Here is a 16,693-nt window from a genome sequence, read left to right on the forward strand (position 1 = left end):
CGGGGGTGCGGGGCTCCGCTCCAGGGCGGCGGCAGCGGCCGCGACCGGGACCCGCGGCGCTGCCGCTCCCCGCGGCGGAGGTGCCCCGGCCCTGGCTCCGCCGCAGGAGCGGGGCTGCTCCCCGGGGAACTCGGCGGACAGGGGAAGGCACACCCGGTATTTTGGGCAGCTCCCCGCCCGTTTGAAGAATCCGGCATCTCCGGTGTCCGCGGCCGCGTTGCTCCGGCGAGGGAAGGAGACTTTTGCCCAGGCCGCCTTCTGACAGGGGGCAGCAATTTCTGCTTCCCCTTCCTCCCCGAGCACAGGCTGAGCATCTATAAATTACAGGCAGTGATTGTAATTAGCGGAATTATCGAAAAAGGAAAGGTTCCTCTACCGCTAATATTTTGCTGGCCCCACTCCAGAGAGATTTACCGTAACGGCAAACTTTCATTTGTCGGAGACAAGCTGTTTGTCAGAAAATGCAGCAAAAATAGTGACAATGAAGACAAAGCAAGTCTGAAGAAGTGGAAATTAAAATGTTTTGGCAGTGAAACCAGATTTATTAATGGACTGAGGGGGCAGTTTGTTTTTGCTGAAATCGCAGTCATTTTCCACACAGCAATAGCGGCGCGGCGCGCGCAGCCGGGGTGGGTGCGGAGCAGACGCGGTGCTGGTGCGCCCGGGCTCCTGGCGCTGCCCAGCTGCCGGCCGAGCTCCGGCTGGGGCCGACGTGGTGTGGAGAGCTGTGGTGGGCCACGCAGCTCCGTGTCGTGGGTGCACGCCCGGGGCCGGGGCAAGGGCGAGCGGGGCTGGAGGTACGTCCTTCGGCTGGTCAAACGAGAATCCAGGTCCCCGCTCCTCGTACCACGTGCCAGGTAAGGCCTCAGCCAAGGGGGTGAGGCTGTCCTGGAGCCACTGTAGCGTCGCTCAGGTCCTCACCTGGTCTGACTCCTGCGTTACACGGGCCAGGCAGCTGCTGCCAGCCAGTTCCTCGTCCCGTAGCTCTGCCATGTGTGTTGCCGCAGCAGCTCTCTGCCTCCTAGTCTTGCCTGAAGCAACGCGATGAGTAACTGTCACATGCTTGTTTCCTTCCATCCTCCCCAAGGAAAGGAGCTTGTGCAGCACTGTGTCATGTTTTGTAAGCCCTGTAGGGTTTTTTTGGCCTTCTTATGTATGTACATGTTGCTCAGCTTTTATGTGGAGGAACGGACAGAAAAGCCCGTTGTGCTTGCAGCTGCAGGTACCGGAGCGCTGGGTGGCCACGGGTGTCACCTGGAGTGAGCTGTTCCCCCCACCAACACCCTTGCTTCTGAAAGCTCTTGGCCGTATTTCGCAGTAGGAATTAGTTTTTTGCTCCCAACCAACAGATTATTGTGACCCTGCTTCAGAGGAGGCAGGAAACCTTCTGTAGTGAATACTCAAGACCTCTGCAAACCCGCCAGCCGGTTCGACTTCCCCCGGGGGGAAAAGCAGCCGAGAGCGCCTTTTGCTCAGAGCCACTTGGGGCACTGTCACCGCTGAGCCCTGTGTCCCATTTGGTGCAATGCACCTTTTGGCAGGCGGCACTTGCAAGATATGCGAGGCAACCTACAGTCACGGTGTAAATTCTCAGAATAGGATGCAGAGAGAGACATGCTGTGACTATCACCATGTATGTGAGGCGACAGATGGCTCCCACACATTTGCTCCTGAAAATGCTTCTTCAGGGGCTAGATCCTCCCTTGCTGATCCATGCTCTCAGGGATTTTAATTGCTATTATGAATTAACTTGACTGTGTTACATTGGTCTGATTTCCCATACAAAGAAACTAGAAGACATCCTCAGGACCCGTACTGGGAGAAACCAAGCTTTGCCAAAGGACCTGGAGCCTGTGACAACTTGTTCTTGTGCCTGCACAGAGCCTCAAAGCCTGGTCCTCTACAGCCAGTCACAGCTCTGGACCTAATTTTAGAGGTGACAAAGCAGATGAACGTAGCGAGGATGGAATCTCCTGTGCTCTGTTGTATGGCCGTGACCCCTGCAAGATGCAGGCACGTACCTAGTGAGAGGTGCATGAGTGTCACCCCTGAGGACGCAGCCAGGGCTCGTGCCCATCACATTACCAGTGACACTTTCTCTGGATTGGTGCACGCGTTGGTAACTTGGTACCTGTCTTTTCTGTGCCATTTGTCTCAGTCTCCAACGTCTTGCTTCCACTGGTAAGCCTCTAACTGGGACACAAATAGGGGACACACTTTAATTTCTCATCAGACCTACTCTTAAGTATCTTTTTGGACTTGTCAAATACGTGAAAGAGCTAGAAACGTGCCAGGCAAAACTGTACAGTATTGCTAACTGTTAACACTCAGCAGTTAAATCATTTAGTCCCCAATAGTGTGTGATTTGATGGTTTCCCCTAGAAGATGAAGAGGTGGAGCAGCAGTAGAGTTTGAGCACACACAGCAAAAAGATACAAATCAACAGCAATTAGGAAGGTTAAAAGAAAGAAAAAAATCCCAGCCAAATCCTCTTTCATGTGTCCAGTCTGTTTACATTCTGTGCTAGAATAATGCTGATCTGACTCGCTGCTGACATTAATGAAGTTTGCACCTCTGGGTGAGCAATTTAATTTATCTCAGCAAGCCAAAGCTCATTATAACCGTCCATAAATGCTATCAGATGAAAGCAGCATCCTTCAGCAATCTCAGGGATTAAAGCAAGGAGGCATTCATCTGATGAGGCTTCTGCTGGAAAGACTGCAGTCAGAGCATGTGTGTTACAGGCTGAGGAGGCACAAAACCTCAATTACTGCTGCGGAATTCTCTGTATCGAGAAAGTGATCTGGAGCCTCTGCAACGCTCCTCTGGAGGTGAGCACCTCCCTTTTCCCCCCTCTCTCAGTTCACCTCTCCTTAGGATGCCTCGGGCCCAGCAGCAGCTGGACAGAGTGTGGGGGTTGGGGGACCCCACAGGTTGGCTGCGGACCCATTGCTGTCCTGGGGGGAACAGGAGGCTCCTCGGAGGGGCCCGGGCTCGCAGCGCCGAGGGCACACAAAGAGGGGCAGGGTGGGAGGAGGAAAAGGGCCGGTTCTTTCATTCTGTCCCTTGGGACACACACGTGCCCTCTCACGCCAGATCCAGCTGCTTGAAATGCGGCTTCCCCGCTGCACTGGCCTCCCCGCGCCCCGCACTCCACACCCCACACCCCGCACCCCGCACCCCGCGCCCCGCTCCGGGTGCTGCAGCTCGCGGCGTCCGGCCCGTTGCGCCCCTTGGCCAGGGCTCCTGTGCCACCAGCGCTGGCCCAGCACCGGCTGTGGGGTGACAAGGAGAGCCCAGCCCCACGCTCCCCGCAGAGTGGAAATGGTTGCTCTAGCAGTAGGAGCGATCCCCATCACCTTCGTGTTTGAAACCACCCGTCACAATGAAACATTGTCAGTTTTGCAACTCTTGATGATGTGGAGGGTGGCAGAGATGGGGAGGGCAGGGACCCTCAAAACTCGAGTTCCTTTTCTGTTTAATTTCAGAAATTAATTGCATAACCCGAACACATTGGATTGCATATTCCCGAAACTGGGGAAAAGTGTTTTTCTTTACAAAGCCTCACTTTAAGCCAGCCCAACACAGTGGGCAGCTTCCTACGGGCTGTGTGTGCCTGGGCCGGGTCGGGTCCCTCCCCTGCACCCAGCGGGGCTCCGGGGAAGGTGCCTGCTGCAGTCCAGGGATGGGGCTGCCCTCGGGGGCTGCTGCAGAAGGGTCCTGGGCTGGGTTTCAGCACCGCTGGGTTTCAGCACTGCTCACTTTTCCCTGCAGAGCAGCCGACGTGCCCGGGGCGAGCCGGGGCAGGACGAGCCGCTGGCACTGTCGGTGCGGGGACCGCGGCCCCTGAGCAGCAGCAGCGTCTTCAGTGGTGCAGAGAAAAACCATCGCCCACTGCAACACACACAGCGTGTGACCCCGTCCCGCTGTCGCACAGTTCCCTCGTGCCCCGAGAGCCACGGGGAGCGCACTGAAGGGACATTTGTGCGTTTTCCATGAGGTAAGACTTGCTGACCAAGTAATTGAGTTCGAATGGGTGCCCAGCACGTGGATCTGTTAAGCCTGTAGTTTTGGGACTATAATTGTCGGCAAGTTACCAGTGCTGCAGTGGAAGGTGAAGGTAAGGAGAAGGATTCCCCTTTCAGAGATTTCGCTGAGGCCCGTAGTCGAGAAGGTGCCTGCCTGACGTGGTGGGATCCTGTTCTCTGCGCACCTGGAATGCGGCCTCACACCAGCCGTGCCCTTGTCTGTGCTGCGCTTCCGCGGGCTCTGCGGCTCGGGTTTGTGTGGGGGCAGACGCGGGAGCAGCCTCAGCCCAGTGAAGGCAGCATTCTTCGTGGGAACGATACTCTGTGCTGGGAGGGTTTCTTCAGCCTGCTGTCACCGTGAGGAGTGAACCGACGTTCGCTGAGCACCAGCTACCGCTTGACAATCGCCTCCATTGTCTCTGTGATCAAAACAGCAGCACAGGGAAGTGTGGCTGTGAGTGGCAGGTACGTCTGAGGGGTTGTGTCAGATCTCTTCCACCCGCTGCTCTACCTGCCAAATCTAAATGCAATTTACTGTGATACAGGCACGGTGTCATCCGGGAGGCACAGCATTCCTGATACGTGTGATGCAGCCGGGAGATCTTATCTGTGTCTACCTCTGCGCACATCCCAACGCTCTGCAGACACGGGTGAGGAAAAGGCAGAACAGAGGCAGGAGGCATCTTTCTTCCGAGTTCCCAACAAACCCAGGCTGATGGATCAAGGTCAACACTTGCTCTAGATCCAGGATGCCAAAATAAACAGCCCAGAAAACATCGCTGTGGGCCCCGGCACCCTGTGGGGTCCGACTGCAGCCCGCAGCCCCTTCCAGAGCCTGGAGCAGGAAACCAGCTCCGAGTGCTTCTGCTTCGCCTGCGGCTGGGTGTGGAGATGCCCCAGGACGGGCAGTCGGCCTCCGGCCCCAGCGGGGTCTCAGGCAGCCTCGCAGGGCAAGGGAAGGTTCTGTGGACCTGGCCCTCCCAGGGCACATCCTGAGTGAGCCCTGCGGCCAAGGCTGAGCTCCCACAGGCAGCCAACTGCGGACCAGCAAACCGCTGCCAGGCCTTCTTATCTCCTGCCTGTTCATTGTTCCGTGTCCTTGAGAGCAGAGCAGAGGGGCTGTCAGAGCCCTGTGTGAAAATAAAGGGAGGTGGAACAAAGCACCGGGCAGGGCATGCTGGCAGGGCTCCTGCTGCGGGCACATCCTCCTCACGCCCTGGCAGGGGCTCTGAGGGAGCAGCTGGAGGCTGTGAAAAAGCAGGCAGGGAGCTCAGGATGAGGAGCAGGGCTGTTGGAAAGCCGAGAGTCCAGGAGAGAGAGAATCAGAACAGTCTCCGCAGTGGCCTGTGCCGGCCCCTGGCTGTGAATCACAGGCCGGCGCTGCTCAGGAGGCCCCAGCGTGCTGCTCCCATTTGGGAACCTCGTGAAAATGGGCTGGAGGAGTGAGCGCCAACTCCACTGGGAAAACTTGTTGTTTTCTCTGGCTAACGCTCGCCCTTGCTAGCCCACGCCAGTGTCCCATCCCCGGGAGCGGCCGCCAGCCGCTCTGCAGTGCCGGGGATGCAGAACTGCCAGTGCCCGGCCCCGGCCCCCACAGCAGCGCCTCCGCCCGCTCCCGCAAATGGCCGCACTTCACCCGCAGCCACGCTCCGGCAGAACCATCCCTCTGAAACCTGCAGCTTAAACACCGCGGAAAAACTGCCACAGCAGAGCACAAACCGAGCTGGGTGGGGAAAGTAAAATTTGCAGGGAAAGTGTTACGGAACTGAGCGGGTAAGGAGAGGTTGACTCGGGAGCACAAAGGAGACAAAGGCAGCGGGAGCAGCCTGCCAAATCAAACAGACCTGCCACTGCACAAACCCTGCCTCATCTGCTTCAGAGCTGCACGCAGCCGGGGAGGGGAAGTCCAGCAGAAGAGGAATCTGACTCCCAAACCCCACTGCCTTCATCTCCCCCTTTCTGAGCCTTTGGGAGTCATCCCCTTACCTCAGGTGTCTACAGGAGCTCCCTCCCGGCCAGCACATTTCATCCACCACAGGAGCCCTGACAACGGTGAAAATCACTCACTCAAAGGACAAATGCTGGGAAAGCTCCTCAAAGAGCACTAGGAGACGGAGAATTATGCTTTGACTGCTTCTTCCTAATTCTGGGTGTGGGAGACGCCCAGCCATCAGGAAGGCACATCTCTATTTCTTAGAGCTGAGCCACAGCAAAGGCGCAGAGTAACTGTCCAAGGCAGGCCGCGTCCTGCCACGCAGCCAGACATGAGCCTCCTGCTCGCTCCCTCTGCAGCCGTCCAGACACCCGTAAACGTGCCGCGCTGCAGAGGCAGACGCTCTGCAGCCCGCCCCGGCCGCTGCCCTCCTGGCTGCTTTCCCGCCTTTGTGCGCCGCTTCCTGCGCGGCCCCGGCCCGGGGCGCGGGACAAGGCCGCGTTCGTGCTGGCCCGGGGGCTGCCCTCGCGTGAGGAGCGGGACTGCAGAGCCCTGGAGACGCCGGGGATTGCTGAGGCGCGGCCAGAGCTGACATCAGACGCTGTCAGCAGCACTCGAGGGCCCGCCCGCAGTGGCGGTGGGCCAGGTTCGGCTTGGCCTGGGAGTTTTGAGCACTGGGGCAGCCCAGAAATTTCCCCAGTTGGTGTTTTGATTATCCTTCAGGTGATCTTTGCTTTCTTTTGGGGGTGGATGTTCTTCTTCTCAGGGGCCTTGTGTGCCCAAGCAGTGACCCTGCCCGGCTGCGGGTGCTCAGGGACGGGGGCGTGGTGGCTGAGCGGTGGCCGAGCGGTGGCTGAGCGGTGGCCGAGCGGTGGGGCCGCCCGGAGCTGCCCCGGGCCCGCAGCCTCACGGCGGGAGCGATGCGGGGAGCTGGGCACATGCCGAGAGCGGACGCAGGGCCAGGGCGGCGTCGGGCTGGCACAGGCCTCGGGCAGGAGGCGAGGCTGGACCCGCCCGTCCCTCTGCGCACGCCCGTTCCGTGTGTTCAGTCCCGGGCCCAGGGCTCTCCCCTCCTCTCCCCGGGCCGTGAGCCAGCCCGCGCCTCGGCTCCGCTGCCTGCGGCCACCGCACCGGGACGGCCCTGAAACCTCCCGGAGGGGCGGCGGTTGCGCAATGAGTTGCGGCAGTAACAGCGCGGCGACACTCCGGCGAAACAGCCGTTGCGAACGAACAGACGCGAGCACTTCGTTTGCCTGAAAGGAATCGTTTAGCAAAAAAAAACAAAAGGGAAAGAAAGAAGGAAAGGCGGCGCGGGGTCAGAGCCGGAACGCGCGGGCCGGGGCGGCCGCCTGGCGAAGCTGCAGCCGCAGCGGCGGGGCCGAGGGCGGCGGCCCCGGGAGGGTCCGTTCGGTAACGCCCGGGCTGCCGCGGCTCCGCGCGTCCCGGCGGCGCTGTGCGGGGCTGTGCGGACCCCGCCGCCCCCTCCCGCCCCCCGGGCCCGGGGCTGCGCAGCGGCCGCCGCCGCGCGGGGACGGCGACCGGCCCCGCCCCGCCCCGCCCCGCCCCCGCCCCCGCCCCGCCCCGGCTTTTCCCCGCCCGCCGCCGCCCCGCGCCTGCAGCCGCTCCCGCCGCTCCGCTCCGCTCCGCCATGTCCGCCGAGCCGGCCCCGGCCGCCGCCGCCCCCGAGCAGGGCCCCGGCCCCGAGCCGCCCGAGCACCGGGCGCTGGTGCTGACGGGCTTCGGCGGGTACGAGAAGGTGAAGGTGCAGGCGCGGCGCGGCGGCGGCCCCCGGCCCGGGGAGGTCTCGGTGCTCGTCCGCGCCTGCGGGCTCAACTTCGCCGACCTGATGGCGCGGCAGGGCCTGTACGACCGGCTGCCGCCGCCGCCCGTCTGCCCCGGCATGGAGTGCGCCGGCACCGTGCGCGCCCTCGGCGACGGCGTCCGCGACCGGCAGGTGAGGGGCGGCCCGGTGCGGTACGGCCCGGTGCGGCCGGGCCCGGCTCGGAACGGCACGGCCCGGTACGGCTCGGAACGGCCCGGTACGGCCCGGCCCCGCCGCACTGCGGTGGCCCCGCCCCGCCGCCCAGCAGGTGCGGCCCCGCCCGGGCGCCGCCGCCCCGTCGGGCCCGGTGCCGGCAGCCGCTGCCCCGTCCCTCGGACGGGAGTCGCTGCCCGGGGCCGCCCGCCGGGCCCCGGACAAAGCCCCTGACAAAGGGGCCGCCTGGGCAGGACGTGTCCGGCCCGTCCCGCCCGCCCTCCCGAGGGCCGCGGCCGCCGGGGTCCGTGCCGGGGGGCGGCTGGAAGCGGTCGCGGCCCTTGAGGCCGCCGGGTGTTCTTAACCTACAGAATCCGCCCGTTGGAGGCGGCGCTGGGGGTGTCGGCCGGGGCTGTCCTGTCCCCTCGGCCCCGGCGAGCGGGAGGCAGCGGCTCCGCGGGGTGTCGGGAGCCGTCCGGGGGTGCCGAGGTGGGGCGCGGGCGGCGTCGCTGCTCTCGCTGTTGGGGCTGCGGCTGCAGCTTTTCTGGCAACTTGGGCGACAGAGGAGTTGGCTCTGCGTGTCTCGGACCTTTGGGTTTTAGGGCTGTTGCAGTTATGGTGCTTTAAGATGATTCTTGGGTGCACAAGTACCAAAACAAAGCGCCCTGAAAAACCCGAGTGTGTCAGGGATGAATCCCCCCTCCAGGAGAACGTCCTGGTTTATTCACGTGTAAATGCCAAACCCGCAGAGGGGAGCAGAGGGGCCCTGGCGCTGCCTCTTCTCTGCTGCTGCTGACAGTGCTTCGGGCTCTGCCGCCTCCCTCCCGTCGCACAGCAAGTGGATGTTTCTTGCCCAGTGGAATAAGAGCAGATTTTGGGGTACGCCTCAGACTCTAGGCCTGAGGCTTAGACCTGGGAGGTTTTCCTAAGGCAGGTCGTGCTGTTTCCAGGGCTGATCCCGTTAAGCCCCAGGCCTCCTGCCGTTGGCAGAACGGTCCCTGCAAGAGGCAGCGGTACGTCCCGGTGTTCAGACCCTGCTCCCGGCCTGGGCAGGGTAGGCAGAACACGGCTCCGGCCTCGCCGGGGCTCCGCTGGTCTGGGCAGCGGGCAGTCGGGGGGCAGCCGGCAGTCGGGCCCCCCCGAGGCTCCCGGCGTGGGCCAGGCCGTGACAAGAGGCTCTGCGGAGCGGTTTGCCCGATGCCGCCGTGGTCCCTGCGGAGCACAGCGCGTGCCGGGCCCTGGCATACGCGGGTGGGGGGACCCCACTGCTAGCCTGCAGCTTGTGCCAGAGCGCCTTGTCCTCACTTTGATTTAGGTTGGCGATAAGGTCATGGTCCTGGCGAGGTCAGGGCTCTGGCAAGAGGTGGTGAATGTGCCGGCCAGTCAGACTTTCCTGATGCCCGAGGGGATGAGCTTTGAGGAAGCGGCTGCTCTTCTTGTCAACTACATCACTGCCTACATGATCCTGTTTGACTTTGGAAACCTGAGACCCAACCAGAGCGTCCTCATCCACATGGCTGCAGGTAAACACTTCTTGCCAGCCTGTGCTGAGACTCCTGGCCTCACCATCCAGGTTCTGGGGGGTGGCACAGCTGCGGAAGCAGTCGGAGCCCTGCTGATGGGGCCTGCCTGCGATGCGGCCCTCGCGCGGGCCCGGGCGCTGGCGAGCGCTGAGCCATTTCCCAGCAGCTGGGCTCGGTCTCCCGCAGCGTGTCACAGGCATCAGCCTGCCTCAGGCAGAGCCGTTGTTCCAGCCCCTCCCGGCGCTGTGCACCTGGCACAGGCAGGGATAATTTACCTAAGCAGGGGTTTTTCTGACTGCTGGGGCTGTTTGCTTCCCAGTCTTTCTCCCTGCTGGCTTTCAGGTGGTGTGGGAACTGCTGCCATCCAGCTGTGCAAGACCGTAGAGAATGTCACCATTTTTGGCACAGCATCTGCCTCCAAGCATGATTCACTCAAGGAGAGTGGGGTCGCTCACCCTATTGACTACAGAACGATGGATTATGCGGAGGAGGTCCGGAAAATCTCTCCCAAAGGTACCGTGTGGTGGAGGACTTCTACAGCTGTCCTGCATTTCCTTCAGGTGCAAAGACACTTCTCGTTCCTTTCAATTCCCTCTAGGTGTTGACATTGTCCTGGACCCCCTGGGAGGATCTGATACGTCCAAAGCGTTTAACCTGTTGAAGCCAATGGGCAAACTCATCATGTATGGTGAGTGTGAGCCGCAGTGAGTGTGAGCTGCGTGCCCAGCTCTGGCGCAGGAGGGACCGTGTGACCGCGGGCGGGCAAGGAGCCGCACGACAACGCTCCGCCTGCGGGAGCATCGCTGTCGCTGGTTGCTGCTTGTGTTGCAGTTCTGCTGCTTCATGAAGGTCTTTAGGATATGTTGCCTGGGTGAGGCACTGAGGGCAGTGAGATTTGTGCCATGTCCCAGGAGCTCTGGTCAGGGGCTCCAAGGCTCTTCCTTCCCACCACAAGATCTCTCCCAGTATGAGCTGGTGCCTGCAGAGGAAGCTGGAATGTCCTCACAGAGGAACGCTGGCACAGCTGCTTTGTCCAGGCTGACTTAATGCACAGCACTAATAGAGCCTTGCTTTTCTTCTAGAGGATGTGTGGGTGATGAGGTTTGAGGCTACTGAATACTTATCTCTTCATTCCCCAGCCCTGAAACACTGTGATTTTGTCCCGTAGACAAAGCCCTCACACAGCCCCCAGTGGGATTCCAGATCCTCGCACCAGTGTGCTGCTGCTGCTGTGGTCCCGCGTGGCGAGCGGGGTCTAGGGGAAGGGCAGTGCTCTCCTGCCGGCCGCCCTGGGCCGGACCTGTTAACCCCCCCTTGCCCCTGCCAGCCCTCCAGTCTCGCTGCACTGCTGCTGCCCTCCTGAGAGAGGAGTTGTTCCGTATTTTTGCAGTATATGGGTGTGATAATCCAAATTCCGCGTGTCTTGAGGGCGAGGCAGGTACCTTCCTGCTGAAGGTCGACTGGGCAGATCCTGATGTGGTCCAGTTCCCTCCTCTGTCCTCGGTCACTGTGAGCGGCCATTCCCTTGCGTGTTGTCTGGGCTGTCACGTTGGACACCCGCTGCCTCTCCTGTTGTGTTGATTCCAGCTCATCTGTGGCTTGCTTTCCTTTTAGGGGTAGCCAACCTGCTCACTGGGCAGAAGAAGAACCTCGTGGCTATGGCTAAAACCTGGTGGAACCAGTTCAGCATCAGTGCCTTGCAGCTCCTACACCATAACAAGGCTGTGTGTGGCTACCACCTTGGATACATGGATGAAGAATTTGAGCTTGTCGGAGGTGTTGTAGCCAAGCTGGTTAACCTGTACAGTCAAGGCAAGATCAAGCCCAAAATAGACTCTGTGTGGCCCTTTGATCAGGTGAGTCTGAGCTAACATAGAGGCTGGCAGCACTCAGAAATTACTAGGCAATTGTTATCTGCACAGCGAGCTCTGGCTCAGTGTGAGCACCTTGTTCACGGGGGCTGAGCTGTTGCGAATGTTTAATAACCATCTGTTCGGAGGCATTCAGTGCCTCTTTTCTTTTAAGATATTAAGGGGGAGTAAAGTGGCTGGGTTCTTCTGCTCCAGTGCACAGAGCTGGCGATGCCAGACAGTGTCCCTGAGGAACGGGGCAGGTGCTCTGTGGGCAGCAGCAGCCCGTGGAGGGGCTGGTTATGGACGGGTGACTGCCCCGAGTCTGCACCCCGTGACTAACCAGACAGCTGGGGAGGCTGCTGCTGCCCTTCCAGGAGAGAAAGAGCCCAGGCAGCGAAGCAGAATGAGGATGTTGGAAGGGGGCAGCTCTGCTGTGCTCAGTGTTGTTGCTTCTGTGTGTCCAGGCAGAGTCAGGTTCTTTCCTTGGGAATCCTTTGCTGGGGTAGGACTTGGGGAGCAAAGGACTTTGTAACGATCCCTCGGTGTTAGTACCTGAGAACTAGGACGATGCAAAAGCTTAAGGAAGATTCCAGGCCTGGCTCAGGTGCTGTTTTGCTTAAAAAAGTCTGGACATGTGTTGTTCTGGGGTCGTGTAGATAGCAGAAACGTTGTCCCAGCTGTCAGCCAGGTTTCTGCAGTGCTCCCCTGTTAGGAGAGGAGGTGACACACGCTTCGCTCCTCCGTGGCTTGCACAGCAGTGTCCCTGCATGTGGGACGGTTGGTCTCTGGGAATTCTTGAGGACAGTTTCCGGGGCAGGCCAGAGTAGCTGCCCAACTCTGTCCAAAATGGGTCTGTGCAGAGGCACCAGAATGCTTCGCACTTGCTTGGACTGCAGGAAAGCTGCCTCCTGGGTGGCCCTTGGACCAGTCTGGGGGAGTGAGGGCCTGGGAGGGGCAGGACTGCACTGCCTGGGGGTCTGGGTCTCACCAGACTCCTGTTCCTTCCAGGTGGCAGATGCCATGAAGCAGATGCAAGAGAAGAAGAATGTTGGAAAGGTCATCCTGGTTCCTGAGGCACCCAAGGAAGAATCCAAAAAAGAAGAGAACTAAGAAGAAGAAGATATGTGTGCAGATTGTGAATTCATGGTTTAACTCCCTGATCTCTTTGGGACCTGGAAATGGACAGATCAGTAGCTTCCATCTTCACCAGTGCAAGAACACCGTGGTTAAAGTTCAGATGAGGTTTGCATGCTGTCGTTGTGACTGACCCTTTGCCAGATATGCCTCCTGCCCTAGCTCTCTGTTTTGAAGCCTGTTTATTTTGTATGCCTTTCTAATCACTTGTTTCTCTACTGAATTTCCAAACTAACCTTATTTTTCTCTGGCAGCGCAGCTGAAGCTTCCAGGCAGTTGGTGATTAACAACTGCGTAGCCTGTCACTGTAAAGTCAAGATGTGACATCCTGTATCAGCTGCCCAGTATCTCCACAGTGAGCCCTGCTGAAGCGTTTGTACTGTCACCTTTGAGAAGCTCATTCAGCAGGAGAATGAGCCAAACTGAGGACGTTTCCTCAACAGCCAGAGGAGAAGCATGGCTGGCCTAGTTTAATCCTACCGCAGGCGACGCTTCTGCTTACGCTGAGCACCCCGCGCCCTCGCCTCTGCTTTCTTTGGCCTCTAACACCAGTCAGATAGTAATAGGTCACGTTGTCTTTGCCTTGTAAATAACCAGCCTGGCATTTTGGAGCCTATGGCATATTGCACTTAATTTGCAGTCACTTCTCTGTGCAGCCGACAAATAACCTGAAGGGCTGGGCTGTGACTGAACACAGAAGAAAAGTTTCAGTTGGGTAACTTGACCTTGTCCATTTTCTGATTCCAAACTCTGTAGGGAGATCTAAACCGTGTCTGACTTTTAGAGACCATAAGGACTCAACTGTGTCTCAAACGACTGGAACAATTGATGTTGGCTCTGTGCTTTATTATGGTTGGGCTTCAAGCTGGTATTGTTAAGGCTAAACTTCACCCTCGTGTTTGTATTTCCAAGGGCTGCAGTGTTGAATTGGACGCCAGCAAGATGGGAACAAAATAAGCCCCCGTTACTGCTTGCTTTGTGCTGTGCCCTTTGCGCTGGGGAGGTGTTGCGGTTTGGGAAGGAACTTGCAAGAATCAGTCCTGTGAGCCTGCTTCCGTGGCCGCTCGGTAACGCTGCCGTACTGCTAGAGGGGGTGAACTGCCCAGCTCTCTGTCAAGCCCCTTGGCCTGGGTGTCTTGAGCAGTTCAAATTTTGCGTTCCCTTCTCTTCTAGCTAGCGCGTCACGTCCCCCCTCAAACCAGCTCTCGCCTCCTGGCTCAGTGCTGCCGTAGGGCTCGACTCTTCTTCCCCTGATACTACAAGTCTTGGGACCTTGGGCTCTCTTCCAGCACCGAGGGTTTAGGAGCTGCCTGGGGGGCTCCTCCCAGACCAGAACTCGGTTTCTCTTCCTCTTTTCTTCCTTGCATCTGGAAACATGGCTGTGCCAGACCCAAGCCTCGTTCTGTGAGCACTCAACGCCCTGGTGGTGCCCCCGCTTCCTGCTGGACCCTGTGTTCAGCCCTGGGCGACTGTGGTGCTGTTTGTGCTTGCTTTGTCACGGACTGTAGGTGCTGCAGGCTTTTAAGCTTCATTTTGGATTTGAAAAGGTAAACGAGAGGGCGCCAAGAAGAGCCGCCGCTGTGGAAGGGCTCGGGCTCCAGGAGCAGCGCCCTCTCCCAGGAGCGGTGCTGAGCCTGCCCGGGGAGGGAAGGCGCTGGCTGGGCCAAGGGCCCCGCATGAGGCCCCTTGGCTCCGAGCAGCCAAGCGCGGAGCTGAGGACCCCTGTGCTGGGCAGAGTGGGGCCCCTTTCCCTGCCAGCTCCAGCCTCCCGCCGGGCCCTGTCTCGGTGTGGCTTGTGCCTGGGCTCCGTGCCCAGCCCTGCGCCTTTCCGCAGCGCGTAGGCACGGCCTCTGCGGCGCTGGTCCTGGCTGCCTCTAAGCACCAAGACACCCCCTTCCCTGCGAGCTCAGAGGAGGGCTGGAGCCCTGACAGATCCTTTTCAGTCCATCTCTCGCACTTGATACGTGAACTTCATAAACATGGTCTGATAAAACTCACAAGCACAACTTTTAACCTTTCTGAATCCAAAATCTTGCTGCTTCTCCTTTCAACCTGCCCTGTCGTGCTAATTTAGATTAAATCCAACAGTGTCTAATGCTGCCTTACCAGGTCTGACAACAGAAGGACTGTCTAAAATTGCTGAAATGGGAAGTCTGGACCCGTTCCTCTGAGAAACTGGACTTCACCTTGATGAAAGAGCAGCGTGCTCACCGGCACAGCCCTGCGCATCGTCAGGTTCTGCACTCTTGTAGAGGGGAAAGCTCTCGCGCTGTGCTTCGCAGTGCCCTCCCCTCCTTGCCCTGCCCGGCCAGGCACGTGCTCAGTGCCTTACGTGGGGCCCTGGCTCCCGGGCGCCCGCGGTCGGTGTCTCGCGGCGCAGCAGGGTGGGGGGGCGGGAGCCTCGCAGCTTCCCGTGGTACCCCCCGACCTGCTGCCCCGCACCACGCCACGGAAAACAGCATCTCAGTGCCTTCTTCCACATGCCTGTAAGGACTAGGAAGTCACTGGAGCCTTTTCCATTCTGGCCTTTCTAAGTATTGCCAAAAACATGTTACGACTCCTGCCAGCTCTGCTCTGTGATCCCACTGGTGTAGTTGACTCGCTGGCGGAGACGCTCCCTGTCCCTCAGTGCAGCCTCTCGGGGGCTGTCCCAGCCGCTCTGGGCCCTCCGGTCCTCGTCTCCCACAGGGCAGCTCTTGGGTGCCGGCTAGTCCTCGAGTGAGGCTTCACCTGCTGCCCCCCCCTTGGCTCTTGGGGAATAATCCCAGCTCCTGACTCTTCGGGAAGCTGCTCGTGTATCTGCCTACGACTTCCTGAAGCCCCGATCGGGGCAGGAGCACTGAGCGGTGACGCTCTGTTAGAGTTTAGCGCTGACTGGTTTATGTTCCTTGGTAGCAACAATGTTTTCTACAGAAAGACCAAGATTAAACATAACTTTGCTCTCCACTGCCTTGCTGATCAGTGCTCTGCTCTGGGCGATTGTGGTTGGTTGTTTTCTGGTTTTGTTGTTCTACCTTTTTTTTTTTTTAATGGACGAACATTTTATGGGCCAATAAGTATAGAACCAATGTAAAACAACTTTCAAGTGTCTTAATTCAATATTAACCAGCAGGTTTGTATACTAAGGACCAAAGCAGAGAACAAACAAAAACCCCAGGATAAAAATCATTCCACTCAATGTTGCTTAACTGTTTAGGGTGAAGTCGTGCTGTTGAGGAAGTGAGAGGTGCCTGTGCCGTTCCAGCTGTGAGTGCAATTTAATGTTTATTTTATTGATTGTCCGACCCGAAGGTTGTGCCGTGCAGAGTCCCAGGGGGAAGCGTGAGGTGGCCCTGGCCCTGCCCGCTGCCAGGGGCCGCTCAGCGCGGGGGGCCTGGGCCAGGGCCGCTCCTGCCGTCGCCTTCCCAGGCTGGTACTGCAGGGCCTGAGCAAGATGCGACTCCTTTGCTGTCACCAGGCAGCTTTTGTCACGCTTTTCACTCTGGTTTCTCTCGAGCTGGCTTGCGTCGCATGCTGAGGAACTGCGGGAGGGGAGGGGAGTGGAAGCAGCCCCAGCTCCTGCAGAGGAGCATGGCCTCTGCCCCATGCCCCGAGGCGGGGAAGGGGTTCAGCCGGACGTTGCATTTCAGACACCTGTATTAAACCAGAGTTCATTGACCAGGGAGAAGTAAGAAGCACCGTGGGCCTCAGGCTTTAACTGGTGCAGGATCCTGGCCCACTTACAGCTGCTATCAGAGGTGTAAAACCACTCTTTGCCTGATCTCGGCTCCAGCGTGCCAAGCCCTGGTGATGGCAAAGCTCAAGGGGCAAGTAGTGATGTGAAATGCGTGAGCCCCTCGCACATACGGTCTGGTCTGTGCTGTCTGAGTCGTGTCGATTTGCTGATGCGTGATACGAGTGATGCTCATCCTACAGACACATGGAAAGCCTTTGTTTAAAAAATATATTCTGCTTTGTGCGTGTAACCAAGTTGGACAGAAAGCAAATGTGCCAATGCTGTTTACATGACTATAATGTGTAATGCTCCTCTGTCTAATGTTACCATATGCCTTATGTGTTTCCAATGTTAATTAAAAGCATAACAAAACCCTCAGTGATTGGCTGCTCACTCTTCTGTTGGAATGATCCCCTCTGCCTGTAGCTCAGCCTCTGGGGTGCTTTTACTGCTTCTCTAGGCAGTCGGTGGGTGGACAGGCTCAGTTTATAAATGCTAACTCTCACAGGGTGAGAGGGTGCTCTGCTCTCAA

The 16,693-nt window shown here is 58.9% G+C and overlaps 1 protein-coding gene across 1 annotated transcript; it reads left to right on the forward strand.

Annotated features, from left to right (window-relative positions):
* Window positions 1-7,563: 7,563 nt before the first annotated feature.
* On the forward strand, window positions 7,564-16,575 carry VAT1 (vesicle amine transport 1). The gene is made up of 6 exons (XM_074926720.1): window positions 7,564-7,915; window positions 9,252-9,459; window positions 9,802-9,972; window positions 10,058-10,147; window positions 11,074-11,315; window positions 12,321-16,575. Exons 1-6 carry the CDS (start codon window positions 7,610-7,612, stop codon window positions 12,420-12,422), a joined length of 1,119 nt encoding a protein of 372 aa, XP_074782821.1. The 5' UTR covers window positions 7,564-7,609; the 3' UTR covers window positions 12,423-16,575.
* Window positions 16,576-16,693: the final 118 nt, after the last annotated feature.

The sequence above is a fragment of the Athene noctua genome, chromosome 25, assembly GCF_965140245.1.
Source record: "Athene noctua chromosome 25, bAthNoc1.hap1.1, whole genome shotgun sequence".
In the NCBI taxonomy this organism is placed as follows: domain Eukaryota; kingdom Metazoa; phylum Chordata; class Aves; order Strigiformes; family Strigidae; genus Athene; species Athene noctua.